Source organism: Macrotis lagotis, chromosome 1 (assembly GCF_037893015.1).
Source record: "Macrotis lagotis isolate mMagLag1 chromosome 1, bilby.v1.9.chrom.fasta, whole genome shotgun sequence".
In the NCBI taxonomy this organism is placed as follows: Eukaryota; Metazoa; Chordata; class Mammalia; order Peramelemorphia; family Peramelidae; genus Macrotis; species Macrotis lagotis.
The window spans coordinates 141,513,793-141,532,980 of NC_133658.1; the positions used below are offsets into that span (position 1 = coordinate 141,513,793).

Sequence of the window (19,188 nt, forward strand, 5' to 3'; positions counted from 1 at the left end):
TTTTAGCAAATGATGGAGTACTTAACACTATTTTATAAAAATAAATGGACTAGTCAATAGTATTTCTTCATGAAACTAGTTGAATAGATAAACGCAAAGAGTACCCATAGTGCCATTGATGGGTTTTGCTGACTAGTCTTCATTGGTGTTATAAGGAGTTCCGTACTTGATTCTATGATGCTTAAGATTTTATTGCTTATTTGAATAAAAGTACTGATAACATCATTTGAAATTTATGACAGCTGACAAATTTAGGAGCATTGAGTAGAAACAGAGATATATTTAATATAAGTGAAAGGAAAAACTTATTAACAATTAGACCTTCCAAAAATGGTCTTCAACAAAGTGTGAGTTGCCTTGGTTGGGTATGTTAGAGAGCAATTATTTTTCTTTTTGAAATACCTGACCATTGAAGTCTTTTTCAGCTCTGAAATTCTGGTTTTCTTCCTAGTTGGGGGTCTCAGGAAGTTTTCTTCATTCTTTTTTTAAAACTTCAAATGCTTTTTGATTTGATTTCTTCCATAATACTTTACAAATAAATTTACAAATACTCTATACAAGTATTGCCTTAGGCTGTCTCATGTCCCCACTTGGTAAGATGAGATATTTGCTGGTTTTGGCATTTTGGAGGTTCTTTTTGTCCCCTTTGCTATGTTGGCTACTACATCATTTCACATATTGGATATCATAATAAAGGACCATATCTTTACCCTTTTTCATTTCTCATCCTTTGATATCAAAAACTATTGGAATGGATCATTTCAAAGCTATGGTTTTACATCTTTATTTTTCCTTCTGATTTTCTTTTCATCTTTATTCTAATTTGATATCATTTTGATCTTTGTGTCAGTTAGTTGGAAAAGGAGTCATTTCCTCTGTAGGGAAGTGAATATTTCTCACTGGTCAAAAGATTGTGTCAGAGTAAAAGATTCTTTTCTGTCCTTTCCATTTCTGGTCTCTTGTAAAATTCAATGTCATTGTGAAAGAGGTGGGAAGGTATCAGAGATCTTAATGTTTTGGATAAGTTTCAGAAAATGGGTTTTATCTTAGATTTCTGAAAATCCCTCAAATTTGGGATAAAAGTTGACATAGCAAAATATCTTCCCTGTGTGTTCTAATAAGAGTATTTGTAAATAATCAAGTTAAAATTGTGAAATTTGATATTTTTGTTAATAATCATTGTGAATTAAGATATAATTTTTCTTCAGTTATAGGGAATATCCTACTTCTGTAGGAGCAACTTTTCGTGGGAAGATGTGCATTCTTCATTTTGCTGCAGGAATTGTTCTGGTATGAAGTGACTTAATTAACTTAATTTTAAACTACCTAATACTTGTCATCTGAAAACATATTCAAATGCATATTTGGAGCATTTATATATTGCATTTATAGTGGAAGGACCTAGGTTCAAATTCTTACTTTTCTGCTTACTGTTTGAAATGATCATGGACAAGTCTTTGAGGTTCTCTGTGCCTCAATTTCCTCATCTGTAAAATGAGTGCGTTGGACTAGATTACCTCCAAAGGTAGCCTCTTTTAGTTCTAAATTTTGAACCTATGATTACTGATTGTTTTAATTAATATGAAGAGCAATATTTTCTCATCTATACTATATTGTTATACTAATAATTTGAACATTTTTTAAGGACATCTTTGATGAAAGTTGAGAAAGGAGGGAGCAAGTAATATTCTACAACAGAATATATTTTTACATACACACCATTACCTAAAGTGTATGGAGAATATAAGATTCCACTGCTGATTTGTTAACTATAAAAAAAAAATTGATTCAATAAAGGAAAAACACCATTAATATTTTTTAGCTGATATCTTTGGTTTTTACCTTTTTTATCTTTTTTGGTATTCCCAGCAATTAGCACAGTGCCTGGCATGTTTAGTAAGTGTTTAATAAATGCTTCTTTTTACTGCTTGTTTGAATCACATTTATTTATCAATAAATTCCCCTCAACTTAGAAAGCTATTCCTTATAATAATTTATTTTAAAAAATTGTTTAACTAAACTAAAGAACACTTAAATAAGTTTCAGTATTATATGCAGTTACCCATAACCACATTCCTTCATCTTTGCAAAAAAGAAAGAGAAATAAATTCTTATATTACTTTTTCAGGATTAAGCTTGATCATTATAATTATTTGATTTTTTTGTTGTTTCTACTTACATAGTTATTGTGTATATTAGGGGCAACAAAGTGGCTTAGTGAATAGAGCACTATCTCTGGAGTCAGGAGGACCTGAGTATAAATCTGACCTTAGACACTTGACACTTACTAGCTTTATGTAAGTCACTTAACCCTGATTGTCTCTCATCCAGGGCCCTTTCCAGTGATTCATATCTGGCCATTGGACCCAGATGGCTCCAGAGAAGAAAGTGAGACTGGTGATTTTGCATAACATATTCTCAATCAAATCTGATTTATTTCTGTGTCATGGCATCACCTCCTTGATCGTCATGATCTTTGAGAATGAAGGATAAACAACAGCAATATTGTGTATATGGTTTTTCTAAGTTTTCTTCATTTTATATCAGTTTGTCGTGATATTCCCATATTTCCATATACTTCTCATATTCATTATTTCTTTTTTTTTTAAGGTTTTTGCAGGGCAAATGGGGTTAAGTGGCTTGCCCAAGGCCACACAGCTAGGTAATTATTAAGTGTCTGAGACCGGATTTGAACCCAGGTACCCTGACTCCAGGGCCGGTGCTTTATCCACTGCGCCACCTAGCCGCCCCTAATATTCATTATTTCTTACAGAAAAATTATATTCATTACATCCACATCCCACAGTTTGTTTAATCAGTCCTTATTTCCAGTTCTTTGTTACCATAAAAATGCTGCATCTTTCTATGATCTTTTTGTAGTATAAAACTTGCAGTGACATTTTTTAGGTCATATGAGATGTATATTTTAGTCACTTTATAAGCACGATTCTTTTCTAATCCTTTTTACAGCTTCTACAACCCAATTTTGACTTTTCTCATTTTTTTTATCATCTTTGACAGTTTATCAGGTGAAACCCATTAGAGTTTTCAAAACACCATTTTAAAGGTTCTCTTGCAACCATGTTTCTTCCATGTATGTAAAAATTATATAAGATTTATTAAATGATATAATAAGAACTAACTTTGTTCCATAATCTTCTGTTATTCTCAAACAAGACAGACATAATTTATCAAAGGTATTTATTAGCCACTGCCATTGAAGTTCTATCATATAGTACAGAATCTAAATTGAAGATAGAGTTCCTGTAGATGATGAGGTCTTTCAAATCTTCCTATTTATGGGTAACATTGTGCTGACTGCATCAGTTATTAAAACACTGCAAGCTTCCTAATAAGATCCTTAAATGCAGTAAAGTTTCATTTACTATAGCCATACATATTGGAAAAATCAAGTGGTTGAAAAATAATTATTATTATACTTGATAGGCTATGATATGTTGGTATATTATGATATATACAATGTATGAGCACATTACATTTATGTAAATGCCCACATGTGTATGCATGTTTTGTTTAATTATATATAAAAATATGTAGTTAGATACATAACCTATAATACTTGCCCTTCAATATGCATATTTTGGAAAGATAGTGATAAGAGTCCGTGATTGAATGGGAGTAGCAAGTAGGCTAGATTGCTTTTGGAAAATTTTGCAGTTTTTTTCAATGTCTAAACTTCTTCCTGAAACAGTCTATGTTTTTAATACAAAATTCTTCCAGTGACAATGTATGGTTGAAAACATAGAATACCACAGTCTCTGAAGAAATGATTAAAGCCATTGGAGAGACTTTAAGATTTTTATAGAAGTAGTATAAAGGATGTTATAGGAGAAATGTATGACTAGAAATTAAGATGCTTCAGTCACATAACAAGAGTGAGAAATAATTAATGTGAAGATGTTAGATTCTCTTGGTAGCTATACAATTTTAAATGTTCCAAGGGAAGACCCTTAACATGTTGAGTAGACTTCTTTTGGTAGATGTACTGAAGCACATGGACAAGAGTTAAATAGTATAGGCAAAACATGAAAGGATTAGATTTTCATCATTGGAAGTTGTGCCAACATTGACTTTATAAATATAAAATATCCTTTAATTCAGGTATGCTGGTTAGTGCTGTGCCAGTGTCTCCCATGTCTCACAAAGATCTAGGTACATGAAATATGATATTCTGAATAGTAAAAGAACTAGGATTACAACCTAGAATTACCTGTCTGGTGAAACTGAATATGATTCTTCAAGAGAAAAAAAGGATATTTGATGAAATAGAGGACTTTCAAGGTTTTCTGATGAAAAGACCAGTGCTGAACAGATAGTTTTTCTTTCAAATATAAGATACAAAAGAAGCATAAAGGTAAACAGGAAAGAGAAATCGTAAGTGATTCAATAAAGTTAAACTGTTTATATTTCTGTCTGGTAAAATGATATTTTTAACTCTTAAAAACTTTCTCATTATTAGGGCAGTTAGAAGGAATATACATATAAGCAGAGGTATGAGATGAAATAATGGTATGATTAACAAAAATTAAAATTAAGAGATGAGAAAGAAGGAACTGGGAGAAGTTAAAAGGGAGGAGAATGGGATAAGTTATCTGACTTAAAAGAGGACTGAAAGAGATTTTATAGTGGAGGGAAAAACAGGAAAAGTGGGGAGGGGAGCACATGAACTTTCTTTCATCTGAATTGGCTCAAAGAGGAAATAATATGCACACTCATTTGGATGTAGAAATGTGTCTTATCTGCATGAAAGTTGGAAAACAAGATAAGAAAAGAAGGGGTGGGGCTAATAGAAGGATGGGGAAAGTTTGGAGAAGATAAAAGAAGCAAAACACTTGAAAATGGCAGGGTAAAAGAAGAGGTGAGAGTAGAATAAACAGGAAAAATAGGTTGTAGGGAAATACATAATTAATGACTGAAAAAATTTTTACAATGATTAAAGACTTCATTTCTCAAATGTATAGAAAACTGAGTCAACTTTAAAGAAGTAGGAGCAATTTCTCAATTGATATTCAAAGAATATGAACAGATAATTTTTAGGTAATCAAAATTATCTTTAGTCCTATAAAACTACTCTAAATCACTATTGATGAGATAAATTCAGATCCAAAAGGTTTTACCTCAGATTAGCTAATAAGACAGAAAAAGAAAATTACAAATGTAATACAATGTACTGTTGGTGAAGTTGTATACTGATTTAGCCATTCTGGAGAACAATTTGGAACTGTCCAAAGAGCTGTAAAACCATGTATTCTTTGATCAAGATACTTGACATAAAACAACTAGAGATAATTACTACTCTAGTAGTTCTTATTTACTAGTGATAAAAAACAAAAAGAAAAAAGTATCTATGTATATAAAAATATTTATAGCAGCCCTTTTAGTGGACAAGGAATTGGAAATTGAAATGATCATATATATTATGAAATGTCTGAGCAAGTTGTATATGACTGTGATGGAATGTTTGTGCTTGGAGAAATGATGGAGCAGGATGTTCTCAGAAAAAAATGGATATAATTGTGATGGAATGCTTGTGCTTGAAGAAATGATGAGCAAGATATTCTCAGAAAAAAAATGGAATGATTTACATGAACTGATGCACAGTGAAATGAGCAGAACCTGGAAAACTTTGGAACAGCAATATTGTATGATGACCTACTATGAATAACTTCTCAGCAATTTGATGTTCCAACACAATTGTGAAGGACTTATGATAAAAGGTGCTACCCATCTCCAGTGAAAGAACTGGTAAAGCCTGGATGCAAATCAAAGATACTTTTTCTTTATTTTTCTTGTTTTTTGTCTGTTTTCTTTCACAGAATGATTCAACATGGAAATATATTTTGCCATAACTAAATGTATAACCTATGTCAGAATGAGGGGGGGAGGAGGGAAGGGAGGAAGAAAATTTAGAAAAAGGCATTAGAAGTGTTTTTATATGTAATTGGGGAAAATAAAATATTAAATAAGATTTTTTAAAAAAGTATAAATATGCATATAAAAATAAGCACATCATAACTTTCCTCTGAACTGTTAATTTTCATTTCCAATTTCCTGTGGGCTTAATCCCTAAAATCCAAGAAGTCTAAGACTAAACTCATCTCACTTCAGCCCCCAAACCTGTATTCAGTCCTAAATAACTTTTTCTGAAAATAGCACCATGAGCCTCACAGGTATGCAACTTTATAGTCATCTTTGATTCTTCTTTCTCCTTCCATTCATACATCTTGTTAATTGACAAATCTTAACAATCTCAACTCTGCAGTATTTTCCCTCTTCGGTTTATCCTATTTCATGATCTTCTTAACTCTCATATGGACGATTTTAAGTCTCAGAACTAATCCAGCCTCTAGTTTCTTCCTTCTCAAGCACTCTTCAGTATACTACCTAACATGTTTTTTTGATCAAAATGGTGAAAACATCTATGGAATTCCTGTTCTAATATTGCCCTCTGGGTTTTCAGTTTGGGAACCCCACCTATGCCTTTTGTTTTTTCCCCAAATAATCTCTTGTAGAGTTAAGTCTAAATGTCAGAATTACTCTGGTTATGGGAAATAGTGTCCAGACTAAATATTGAATTCATGAATCATTATTAAGCACCTACTAGACCATGTGCTAAGTACTTGGTATTCAGTTAAGAAAGTCAGTAACAGGGGCAGCTAGGTGACCCAGTGGATAAAGCACCGGCCCTGGAGTCAGGAGTACCTGGGTTCAAATCTGGTCTCAGACACTTACTAATTACCTAGCTGTGTGGCCTTGGTCAAGTCACTTAACCCCATTTTCCTTGCAAAAAAAAACCTAATAAAAAAGTAACCAACCTTATGGAGTTTACAACGGGATTACAGTACATACACAAAACAAGAAGCCAGAAAATTTGGGGGGGTAGGGTCAGGGAAAGGGGGAGAAGGGAATTGAGATTTGGGATGGTGATGAGATTTCAGGTGATCACCTTCTGAATAGGGCATCTTGTTCTTTGGAGTTCAGACCAAGTAGAACTGAAGATGAAAAATGGAGATCTAAGTATACCTCCAAAAAATGGATTATATCTTTTAGCCAAATTGGGGCAATGGAGATATCTGGTGTAACAATATTCTTTTGTCTCTGCTTTCCCTGCCATTCCAGTTTTATTTCACACTATTATCATTCATATTGCTTTGCTCCAACTAAGTTGGAGGATTCAACTAAGTTAGATGATTCAACTAAGTTGGATGATTCATATTTCCCTGCTCTTGTCTTGCCTAACCCTGTCAAACTTGTTTGGAAAGGAGTCTCCCAATGACTCTACCCTTTAATATCCCTTTTCTTAAAGTATCAGCTCAGGTGCCATGTCATTCAAGAAGCTTCCATTTATCCACCATAAAGCCTACTAACTGGTCAAGTTTAACCTCTTCAAGTCTCTAATGATGCTTTGATCTATCTCAGATACTGAATTAGCAATATTATTATGGTAAAATTATAGAATCTCAGAACTGCAATTTCCTTGTATTTTATTAACACAGAAGATAGTATTTGCACCATCAATCTGACGTTTTATAAAAAAACCTTTTTTTGCAAATCTTTGCACTATATGAATATCAATTATTATCAACTAATCTCCATCTCTACTTACTATCTCTAAATTTTGTTCAACAAAGTAGACAAAATACCTTGGATAATGTAACCTGTGTATACTGTTCAGTCATCAACTCTTAATGATCCAGTTTTGAGGTTTTCTTGTTAAAGACAATGGAGTGATTTGCCCTTTTTTTCCCAGCTTATTTTACAGTTGAGGAAGTGACATAAAAAGGTTTAAGTGATTTGCCTGGGGGGTGGTGGTGGTCATTCAGCTGGTGTCTGAAGCCAGATTTGAACTAGTAATGATGAGTGAGTCCAACTTCACGCCTAGCACTGTATCTACTACACCACTTAACAGCCCCAACTTGTATATTGTTAGGTATTATAGTTCTTTTTTTTAATCCTATCTACTATGTTCCTGAAGGATATCTGTGTCTTATTTCATCCTTTTTTAATTTCCATGGTCTAGTTGAGTTTAATCAATATAATCAATCAACTGACAGCATTTATTAAGCACTTTCTATGTACCAGGCATTGTGCTAGGTCCCAAAGATAAAGATAAAAAGAACAGAATAATTCCTATCCTCAAGAGCTTATATTCTAAGAAGGGAGTCCAGCCCTTGTATAAATGTGTGCAGAACAAATATAAGAGGAATCAATAAAACTCTGCTTAAGTAAATAAGGAAGCCCAGTTTGCAAAAAATAAAAATGTCTCATCACCAGTGAGTAATTAGATCTCCAAACTATCCCACTTCAGTATGAAATAGCTTGGTCAAACTTTCAAGTTCCTGAAAATGATGGGTGCACAAGACCTTTTTCTCATTGTAAAACTTTCCCAGGGAGTGTCTCATAATTTGATTTTATTAGACTTTTTGCTCCTATAGGGAACTTAAAATATGAACTAGTTTCTGTCATATCATACTGAACTATTGGTACCCAAATGCAAGTAAATGGAAAAACCCTTTTCTAAAGAAGCTTACCTGGAGATCATTTGGAATGGACCAAAAACATTTGCAGAAGCTCACAAATAATGATCATCTGTATTATGGTAAAAAAGAAATTGATGTAATTTCAGGCTTCCACATAGTCTTGGATAACTCTTTGGAAGTTTGAAACTTTTTCAGAATCCTTTGGTAGCTTCAACATTTCAAGTAGAAGTTTGTTTTTGTACTTATTTATTGCATTAAATTGTTAATTGAAGGAAGTAATTCCAAAAAGTTAGAAATTTAAAAAATGGGTTGCCTTTAGGAAAAAAGTATGGAATTGAGTGTCAAGACCAGAATTTTTGTTTTCTTTCAAGGAATACTTAATGGAGAAAATTAGTATTTTTACATTAGTTCTTTGGCAACTAGAAATTTTTCAAGTAGAATTATATGATTATAGAAGGAATTTGTGTTTTGGATCATTGGTTGGACTAAATGACCTTTAAGGTTATATCTAACTCTGATCATGATTCTCTTAGCTCAGTTGTCTTGATCTAAAATTGCCTAACATTCAGAAGTCATAAGAACATACATTAGAACTGGAAAGGATCTGGAAAGTCTAGCTCCTTATTTTTTGAGATGAAGGAAATGCAGTGTAAAAAATATATGTTTAGAAAAAGCCTACAGGTAAAAATGCCTCTATTGGACACCTTCTGAACTTGAGTTAAAGCAAACTAAATAAATCCATACGGAGAGGCAGCGTGGTATAGCAGATAGTCTTGAAGCCAGTAAGACCTGGGTTCACTTCCCAACACTGACACATATTGGATACATGACTGGGTTTAGTTATTTTCTTATAAATTACAGAGAAGATGCTGATCTTAATTGGTAGAATTTTCTCACCTTGAAGTTCCCTCTAACCAATTATATCACTTCTCCCCTACCTATCCTTATATTCAAAATACAGGTTACTTTTAACATGGAGAATCAGGGAAGGCTTCATATAGGAAATAGATTCCTGACTGAACTTTTGAAGGAAACTAGGGGTTCTATAAAGCATTGATAAGGAAGGACAACTTCTCTAATTCACAAAAAGAATTATACTTTTGACTTCAAAATAGCAAAGGGAAAAAATAATGAATGTAAGGAGAAGATTGTGTCCTCAAAGGACCAAAGGTTAACATAAGTCATGTTCTCATATTACTTTTGTGAATTTATACTACCTATCCTAAAATTAAGCCAAATATTCAAGGTGTACTTTAAACTAGAATCCTGAGAACTGATTATGGCTTCCATGTACATAGACCAAACTGTTAGGCATTACCAGCTCTGAGTACATCTTAAGAATAGGTGATCAACTTCCAACAATCTACCTCTTGTCAAATGTCTATTACAGCAATAAGATTCATAATTTTGATAATTTAATTTGCTCTCTCAAATTTTTTGCTAACAATTCCTCCTCCCCCCTTACTTTTTTTTCCCAATATTAGTATCCCAAGGGAATAACTATTGAGGCATTTTCTGTTATTATTGCACAATTGCTGGGGCTTAGTCTGGGAATAAGATACGACGACAAGAGATGCCACTGTTTACAATCTACCTGCATAATGAGCCCAGAAGCAGTGTAAGATTATGATATTTTTATTGTAGATATATTATGTATTAAATCCAAGTTATTCTTAATGATCATATCAGAAAAAACAAACTGACTCTCTCCTTATGAAATATACACTTGATTTAGACATGTTTATAAAAAAGAATGACAGATGGGACCTGCTTTTTGGCAATTTAAGATAAAACATTTTAATTTAGGAGACAGATTAGGAAAGTTATTCCAGTTAGACTATTTGAATTACAGAATGCATTTATCAGGATTTCTTTAAGACTGTACTGGATTTTTTTCCCCCACTTAATCAGAATAGTTCATCAGATAGGTTAGAAGAAGGTATAATGATCTGTTTTAGCTTGGGATCACTATAAGTCTATGAGGAAATAATGGCAAATAGGAATAACATGAGTTGCCTTCTCCAAGTTTTTTTTTTTTTTTTCTAATAATCTGCTTCTTTTAGTTAGGAACCCAGGCACAAATCCCTGGGAACTAACTCTCATCTTTAAAAAAAAAAGTTTTATAACAAATACACATTCTATTTCAATCATAAAAGAACTTAAAATTGCAATACTGTGTCAAATAAGTAGCTAATAATTCCAAGAGTGACTCCAAGAAATAATTTGTGCCTCCTGGAAGGACAGTAATTATTTGACAATAATCTTAAAAGATTAAATACTTGCAAATATTACAGAGTCACACAAAATCATATAGAATTTAAGAGTTTAAAGGGATAGTTCAACCCCTACACAAATGAATCTCTAGTATAAGCCAGCCAACAGTTTTCCTGGAGATTGGAAAAGATTACAAAGAAGGGGGAAACAGTATATCCTAGCTCTCTCTCTCTCCCTCTCAATTACTCCTATAAAGATCAAAAAATGTCATTAGATTGAGTGAATGGCCTTTGGTTAATCTGAGGAAGACCCACAGTAGTTAATTTTTCTTTCCCAGGTCATTACAGGGAGATATAAACCTAGGAACACTGGAGGAGGAGAATCTTCCAATTCCTGAATTGCCAGGAGAAAGAGGTTTGAATCGGCAATTACTTGTTGCTGTGAATCTTGAGCAGAGAATTGGGCCTTCCAAGTATGACCTGGGGTTAGAGGCTGTGACTTTTCAGATATTGGGGCAGAGAGAAGACCTGGGGCTAAGTCTGTATGTCATTCTGACCTCAGAACAGGGTCAAAGATGTAACTCAGAGGGGCCTATGGCTAGCTAGAAGGGCAGGAGCTGCTACTAAGGACAATTCTACTTTTCTGTGTCTCTGACACTGTTGCATAGACATTTCAGTCTTGGTTGACTCTTATGACCCTATTTAGGACTTCTTTCTTAAAGAGATTGGAGTGGTTTGCCATTTCCTCCTTCAGCTCATTTTATAAATAAGGAAACAGAGGCAAATATGGTTAAGTGACTTGTCCAGGATTTTAACTCAGAAAGCTTGAGTCTTACTGACTCTAGGCCTGGTGCTTTATCTACTATATCATCCAGTTGACTCTAGAACAGAATTTTAGATTCAGCTCAATATTTGGGCTGCAGCTGTAGCTAAGTAATTCAGAGATCATAGACCAGGTATAAGTCCTGAAGTTTTTAAAATGCAAATAGGAGTGGTACAGCACAGATGTCACACATGGCCCAAACCAGATTATAATGCAATTGGAAAATTACAACAAAATGAGTAGAAATGTGATACATTAATATGTGGCTCAAAGGAATAAGATTTCTATTTTGAGTTTGACTCTTGCTCTAGAGGAAAGTTTTGGAAGGAAATTTAGCAAATGTACTTGTAACAAGATTCCTAATGGCTAATTACATAAAGCTAAAGTTAATTATAGAAGTTAATTACTAAAATAACAACAAGAATATTAAAGAGAAAATTCTGGGAAAAAATAGAAGTAACTATAAAGAATCTCATATAAAAACCTGACCTGATAGAGGAAAAAATGATTTATTTTTAGGTTTTTGCAAGGCAAATGGGGTTAAGTGGCTTGCCCAAGGTCACACAGCTAGGTAATTATTAAGTGTCTGAGACCGGATTTTTTGAACCCAGGTACTCCTGACTCCAGGGCTGGTGCTTTATTCACTGTGCCATGTAGCTGCCCCGGAAAAAATGATTTAAAAAAAAAGGAGTCAAGATATCATGTCATCAAATAACTGCCAAAAGGCAGCCAGAGGGCAAAATGAAAATAAAAATAAGTCTTCTGGTCACCCCCTGAAACTCCCAAATGAAAACTCCCATGAATTTTATGGCCAAGATCTAGAGCTACCTTGTAGAAAATACATATAATTTACTAAGGAGACACAAATCAGCATCACACAATGAGAGGAGAGAGAACTTGGAATAAAATCCAAAAAGTAGCAATAATAATAATTAATAAAGAAAGCAAAAACCATAAAACTAAGAATGACTTGCCCAGAAAAATGAATAAAATCCTACAGGGGGAAAAAATAGACCTTTAATCTAAGAGGACATCAAAACATTCCTGATGAAAAGACCAAAAATGAGTAGAAACTTTGACATACAAATAAATACAGGAATCAATTGAAGCCTAAAGAGGAAAATACATACGTAAGTAAATGTTGGTAATTAAAAGGAAATAGGTAATTTACATTCTATTAGGAAAAGAAACTCCTCTTGGAATCATGACCTTAAAAAAAAAGAAAAGGGAGGGAAGCTAATGCAAGGAAGATTGTTCAAGAACAAAACTATACAAACAAGGTCTATAGCAAGGATGCACTAATAATTACAAAAGCTTACAGCAAAACCTACCCCCACACACACACACTTCAAGCCCCTTCTTTACAGTGTCTTGAGACTGTGGGAGTTTGCCTAGGCCAAGTCAGATAGCCAGTGTTGTTGTAAAAGTCAGGCATGAATCCCATGATACTATTATGACCAAGTCTGAACTTTTAGTGCTGGGGCAGAGAATGAGAGGGAATAGGATAGGATAACCAGGACATGACACTGAGGGGGAATGATTTGGAGTTTTTCAGCAGTCCATCAAGCCTGAGGGAAAGAGCATCTAGCTAGGGCCAGTTGTGATCAAAATTATTTAGTTAAGAGAACTAGTCGTGGTCTTTGGGAAATAAAACAACAAAACTGCCCAACATTGGAGATCTTCAAAGAAATCACCGTCATAGGATTAAGAGTAAAAAAAAATGAATAGGGGAAAATCATGAAGAAGAAAAAATGATTGAATTTATCAAAGATCTCAGGAAGAAGAAAACTAAGGCCTTCAAAATAAGCAAATGAATCAACGAGGAATATGTTAAGACCAGAAGGAAATATGTTTTTTTTCCATATCTGAAGTAAATAATGAACAAGGGTTCATTGTAGGAGAGGAGAAAAAATGAGAATCTATTTGACTAAGGGGAAAATAGGGTGAATAAGTGTATAACTAGATAAAAAAGTGAGAAGGAACTAATTAAACCTCAAAAAGGAAAGGAAAAGGGAACAAAGGAATCAGGGGAAAGAGGAAGAGAGCCAATGGGAATAGGACCATCTTTTTAAAAAATAAGGTAAAGGAATATAATATTGTGTTTATAGCACTAAAGGGGCAGCTAGGAGGCACAGTAGATAGAGCACTGGCCCTAGAGTTAGGAAGACCTGTATTCAAATCTGACCTCAGACAATAATTACCTGTGTGACTTTGGGCAAGTCACTTAACCTCATTGCCTTGGAAAAACAAAAACAAAATCAAAGGAATCTAAAAAGCAAGAATTGTCTCATATTATCAAACAAAAACACTGAGAAGATAGAGTAATTAGCAAAGAAAATATAATGTGCCAAAAGAACCACAAGCAACAAATCATTATCAGTAATAAACTTAATAATAATCAATGCTTTAGTATCCAAATTCACAATGGAATTGCAAAAGAATGTCTTTCTCAGCTTTGAACTTTAGTTAGTCTGAAGGGCTCAGACTAGATGACCTCTATAGTCCATTTTGGCATTTTAGATCTATGATCCTATGATCTTAAGAGCATATACAAATACCCCATGGTATTTGAGCATAATTAGTGACTGCAGTAAGTTTCAGCCTTCCTCACACTACGGTTTCCCTGTGACGGTGTTCTCACATTCAAACACAGATAAAGAACTTGAAAAGTTATGGTCATAATAGCCTATCATTGGCAAGCCAACAGCATATTTTAATGATCTTTTCTTTTGAGAGAAATAGAATTGTCTCATGTCTCAGTCATTTTTTGAATTATTAAAATTTCTATTGTGAAATATTTATTTTTATTTTCAGCCTATTTAAGGCATTTAAACTCAATACTCAGAGTTTTTTCATAGATTGAGAAATGTATGTGCATTTAGAAATAATATTTCTGACAAGCTATTCAATTTATTTTTAGGCTTTCCAGTGGCATTAAGGTCTTTAGCCATTGCAGCTTGAATGACCTTCAAAATTTCATTTCAAAGACTGGAGCCAAATGTCTTAAAAATCAACCGACTCTTAAATTTTTCGTCTCTCACTTCTCTCAAACCTCTGCAACTGCTTCCACCTGTGGGAATTATATAGTGTCTGATGATGAAGACTGTGACTGTGGTCCTCCATCGGTAAATATTATCACAAACTTTACTGTGAATATTCCTTATTTTGAATTGCTATGAGTAAATAATATCTCCTTTAAAATATGAATATTTAGCAAAATAAAAAGCAAAGTCAAACTAAAAAGCAATTATTTAAGTCTTATTGTGGTACATAGGAGAGTTAACTAGACTGTGGAGTTTTGAGTAAGTCTAAAAAGTGCCACCAAAAAATATCTGTTGTTGAAAAAACTGGGCATGGAGTTCTTTCTCCCCTCATCCCTATGTAATATTTTTGAATTGAAGTTTTACTAATGCTTTTGTTTTTTAGGTCACGATCATTTCCAGATTTATCCCTTCTCTCCCCTCCCCACCACCTGTTGAATTATTCTTCACTTGTTAAAAAGAAAAACTGTTAAACAAAATCAACCGATACAGCTACCATTTCTGGCAATCTGACCAACATTTTATACTCTTATCACCCATTCCTCCAAAATAAAAGAGGAATGATTTCTTCCATTTATTTCTTTTGTATTTTTTTTAAAAACTACCATCTGTTGGTTCTTGACCTTTGTTATTGAAGAAGACCAAAATGACATCATTCTGTTTGAGACAGATTGCAGTGTGTCCTCCTGTGGCTGATCAGACCAAAACAAACTATGAATGCTCTACCACAGTTTGGGCACAAATAGTCTATGTGAGCATCTGGGGTGGGTACTCTAAACTTACACATATGTTTAATTACCATCCTCTTTTAAATCAGAACTATGTCTCTATATTTAGTTTTGCTTATTCCTAAGTTCTCTTTCCTACCTTACTTTAATTGTTTTTCCCCAAGTTCTCTGAATTCATTTAAATGTTATTTATTTATTATTTCTTAGTTTGATAATTTCCTCTTCTTATGTAGAAAAGAATGTGATTTAAAACTCTCTAAGCTCTCCCTTACACAACCTTTTTTTTATTTTTTTAGGTTTTTACAAGGCAAATGGGGTCAAGTGGCTTGCCCAAGGCCACATAGCTAGCTAATTAGTAAGTGTCTGAGGCAGATTTGAACTCAGGTACTCCTGACTCCAGGGTGAGTGCACTATCCACTGCACTACCTAGCTGCCCCTCTACTTCCCTTTCAAATGAAATGAAATGAGAGAAAATGAAAGCAGGCCCAGAGAGCTGCCAAGCAGGGACACCACCTTCCCCCTGCCCCGGCAACTGCTTCCAGAGCCCTCATGTAATTTTTATTGTATTATCATCTAAAAAGAATGCATTTAATATTTCTGCCTTTCTACATTTGATTATGGCCTAATACTTAGTCAATTTTTGTGTAGGTGACATGCACCACTAAGAAAAAGATATGTTCTTTTCTATCCCTATTCAATTTTTCCAGAGATGTCATATGTAACTTTTCTAAAATTCTATTTTACTATTTTATTTACCTAATTTACCTCTTTTACTTCTTTCTTGCTTATTTTGGGATTAGATTGATCTAAGTCTGACAAGAGGAGGTTGAGGCCCCCCACTAGTATAGTTTGCTATCTATTTTTTTTCCTGTAACTTAGCTTATCTAAGAATTTGAATGCTATATCACTTGTTTAGTATTGATTTTGTAGTTTCTTTTCTTATCCCTTTTAATTAAATCTGTTTTTGCTTTTACTTTGTCTGAGGTCAAGATTGCTATCTCCTGTTTTTTTTATTTCAGCTAAAACATAAAATTTTCTGCTCCATACTTTTAACTTTACTCTGTGTGTCTATCTCTCTTCTTCAAGTTTGTACCTTATAAACAACAATATATTGTAGGATTCTGGTTTTTAATCCACTCTGCTATGTGCTTCCTTTTTATGGGAGAGTTTATCCCATTTCTATTCACAGTTAAGATTACTAAAGTGTATTTCCTTCCATCCTACTTTCTCCCATGTTTATATTTTTTCCTCCCTTTTTATCTTGTCCCTCCTCACCAGTGTTTTTCTTCTGACCGCTACTTCCCTCAATCTGTCCTCCCTTCTATTAGCCCTTGCCCTTCTTTCCCATTTCTCTCTTACTTTTGCCCTCCCTTCAATCAGTCCCTCTTCCCTCCTTTTCCTCCAAATTCTACATAAGGCAAGATAAATTTCTAAACCAGACTGAGTGTGTATACCATTTCCTTTTTGAGTCAAATCCATTGAAAGTAAGGTTCAAACAATGCTCATTCTCTCCCTCTTCATGTGATGTAATTTACCCTATTCTGCCTTTTTTTCCTAGTACAACCCTTTCTTCCCCCACCACATAATTTTTTTAATCTCACATCAATTCAACTTATGCCCACACCCTCTATCTTTGTATACTCCTTTTAATTGCCATAATAGGGATATTATTCTCAAGAGTTACAAGTATCATCTTCCCATGTAGGGTAATATTACTGAATAACAATTTCTTTCCTTTCCTGTTTTCTTTTTTATACTTCTCTTGAGTCTTATATTTTGATTTTGGCTCTGGTCTTTTCCCATTAAGTCTATTTGGTGAGTCTAGTTCTTCTAGAAGTTTGTGATGATGTGGAATAAAGAGCTCTAGCTCTCCACTTCTGAACATTCTCTATTTCCTGTCTCATTCTTGAGTGATAAAGAAAAGCAATTTAATTTTAACTTAGTGTACATACAAAATGTCCTGATTGACCAAATCATCCTCTTTCTAGAAGAGGGTATATAACATTTGGCAAGATGATAAATTGAGAAAACCATTCCCCCAATTATGTCCTTAGATTGCCAGAACCTGTAGCCCCAAGCAGAAATAAAGTGACAATCCTCTGAGGAGTCATCCTATCAGTGTCACATTTGGAAAAATTGTCTACAGAGCTTATGCCACTTATATATACTTTTATCTAAAGAAAAAAATCCTTTTTAGTTGGTTTGAAAATTGAATATTAATGAATTCAGCTAAGTTTTTAAAAAATTGATTACTTTGGGGGTGGAGCCAAGATGGTGGCATGAGAATAGCCTTTTCTAGGAGCTCTCTCCAAAATATTTCAAAAACCTTAAAATTATGACTCTAACTAAATTTTTGAGAGACAGAACCCACAGTGAGGCAATTCTCCAGCCCAAGGTAACCTGGAAGATCATGGGAAGGCTCTGTTCCGTGGGGTTGGGGGGGGTACAGCTCAACCAGGATCACTGTGCCAGAGTAAAGGAGCTCCAGCCTTCTGGAAACTGCAAATGGGGTGCCTGGGTCCCTGGGAGCACCAGATCCTGGCAGCAGTAGTAGTTTCTGACCTGCCAACTCAGGGAATACCAAGTACAACTTGGAAGATCATCAGGGAAGCTTCTGCCAGAGCAAGCAGGAAGCCCACACCAACTTAGTCCTCAGCATAGCAGAGTAGTCCAGATCTCAGAAAATGAAAGCAGGCCCAGAGAGCTACCAAGCAGGGACCCTGCCTTAATGCCTGCCTTGGCAGCTGCTTCCAGAACCCTCAGCTCACAGAAGGTAAGGGGGTGGAGGGAGACTGTCCCTGGGACAGGACTCTGGTACTTTGTCTATATCCAGATCCTGGTTGCAGTCTAGGGCCCCCCATTGCTATAGAGCAGGGATCCTCCTCACAGCTCCAGGGCAGAGCTGTGGTTATCCATAGACCAAAACACAGGTCAGGAGAGCAGTCAAAGTGTCTCATAAGACCTTGAAGGAACTGAGGTCCTTGCCCCAATAATACTCAAAAGCTCAGGAAGCACCCCAAAACCAGGACTCAGATTGGGGAAATTAGTAAACATAAAAAAAAGGAACCTGACCATAGACAATTACTTTGGTCCCATGGAGGATCAAAGCACACACTCAGAGGATGACAAAGTAAAAGCTTCTGTATTCAAAGTCTCCAAGGGATATAGGAATTGGCCTCAGGCTATGATAGAGCTCACAAAAGATTTTGAAAATCAAGTAAGGGAAGTAGAGAAAAATTGGGAAGAGAAATGAGAGAGATGCAGGGAAAAACATGAAAACCAAGTCATAAGCTAGTCAAGGAGATCCAAAATATGTGAAGAAACTAATGTGTTAAAAACCAGTTTAGGACAAATGGAAAAAAACAGTCCAAAAATTTAATGAGGAGAATAATGTCTTAAAAAGCAGAATTGGTTAGATGGAAAAGGAGATAAGAAAACTCTCTGAAGAAAACAACTCCTTCAAATGTAGAATGGAGCTAAAGGAAGCCAATGACTTAGTGAGGAATCAAGAAACAATAATACAATACCAAAAGAATGAAAAATTAGAAGAAAATGTGAAATATCTCCTTGGAAAAACAACTGATCTGGAAAACAGATCCAGAAGAGACAATTTAAAAATTATTGGGCTACCTGAAAGACATGATCAGGAAAAGAGCCTTGACTTCATTTTTAAAGCATTTCTAGGGGTGGCTAGGTGGCGCAGTGGATAGAGTACTGGTTCTGGAGTCAGGAGTACCTGAGTTCAAATCTGGTCTCAGACACTTAATAATTACCTAGCTGTGTGGCCTTGGGCAAGCCACTTAACCCCATTGCCTTGAAAAAAAATCTAAAAAAAAAGAATTTCTACAGTAAAATTGCTCTGATAGTCTAGAAGCAGAGGGC

General features: G+C 34.6%; 1 protein-coding gene across 2 annotated transcripts in view; it reads left to right on the forward strand.

Annotated features, from left to right (window-relative positions):
• LOC141504149 (disintegrin and metalloproteinase domain-containing protein 32-like) overlaps positions 1-19,188 on the forward strand; it is a 104,883-nt gene that overhangs the window by 44,354 nt on the left and 41,341 nt on the right. The window contains exons 10-12 of one of the 2 annotated variants that reach the window (XM_074208975.1): positions 1,209-1,290; positions 9,986-10,119; positions 14,458-14,662. In XM_074208975.1, coding sequence (XP_074065076.1) covers positions 1,209-1,290; positions 9,986-10,119; positions 14,458-14,662 — 421 coding nt within the window. The remainder of the gene's footprint in view (positions 1-1,208; positions 1,291-9,985; positions 10,120-14,457; positions 14,663-19,188) is intronic. The other variant, XM_074208977.1, reaches the window with a different exon arrangement.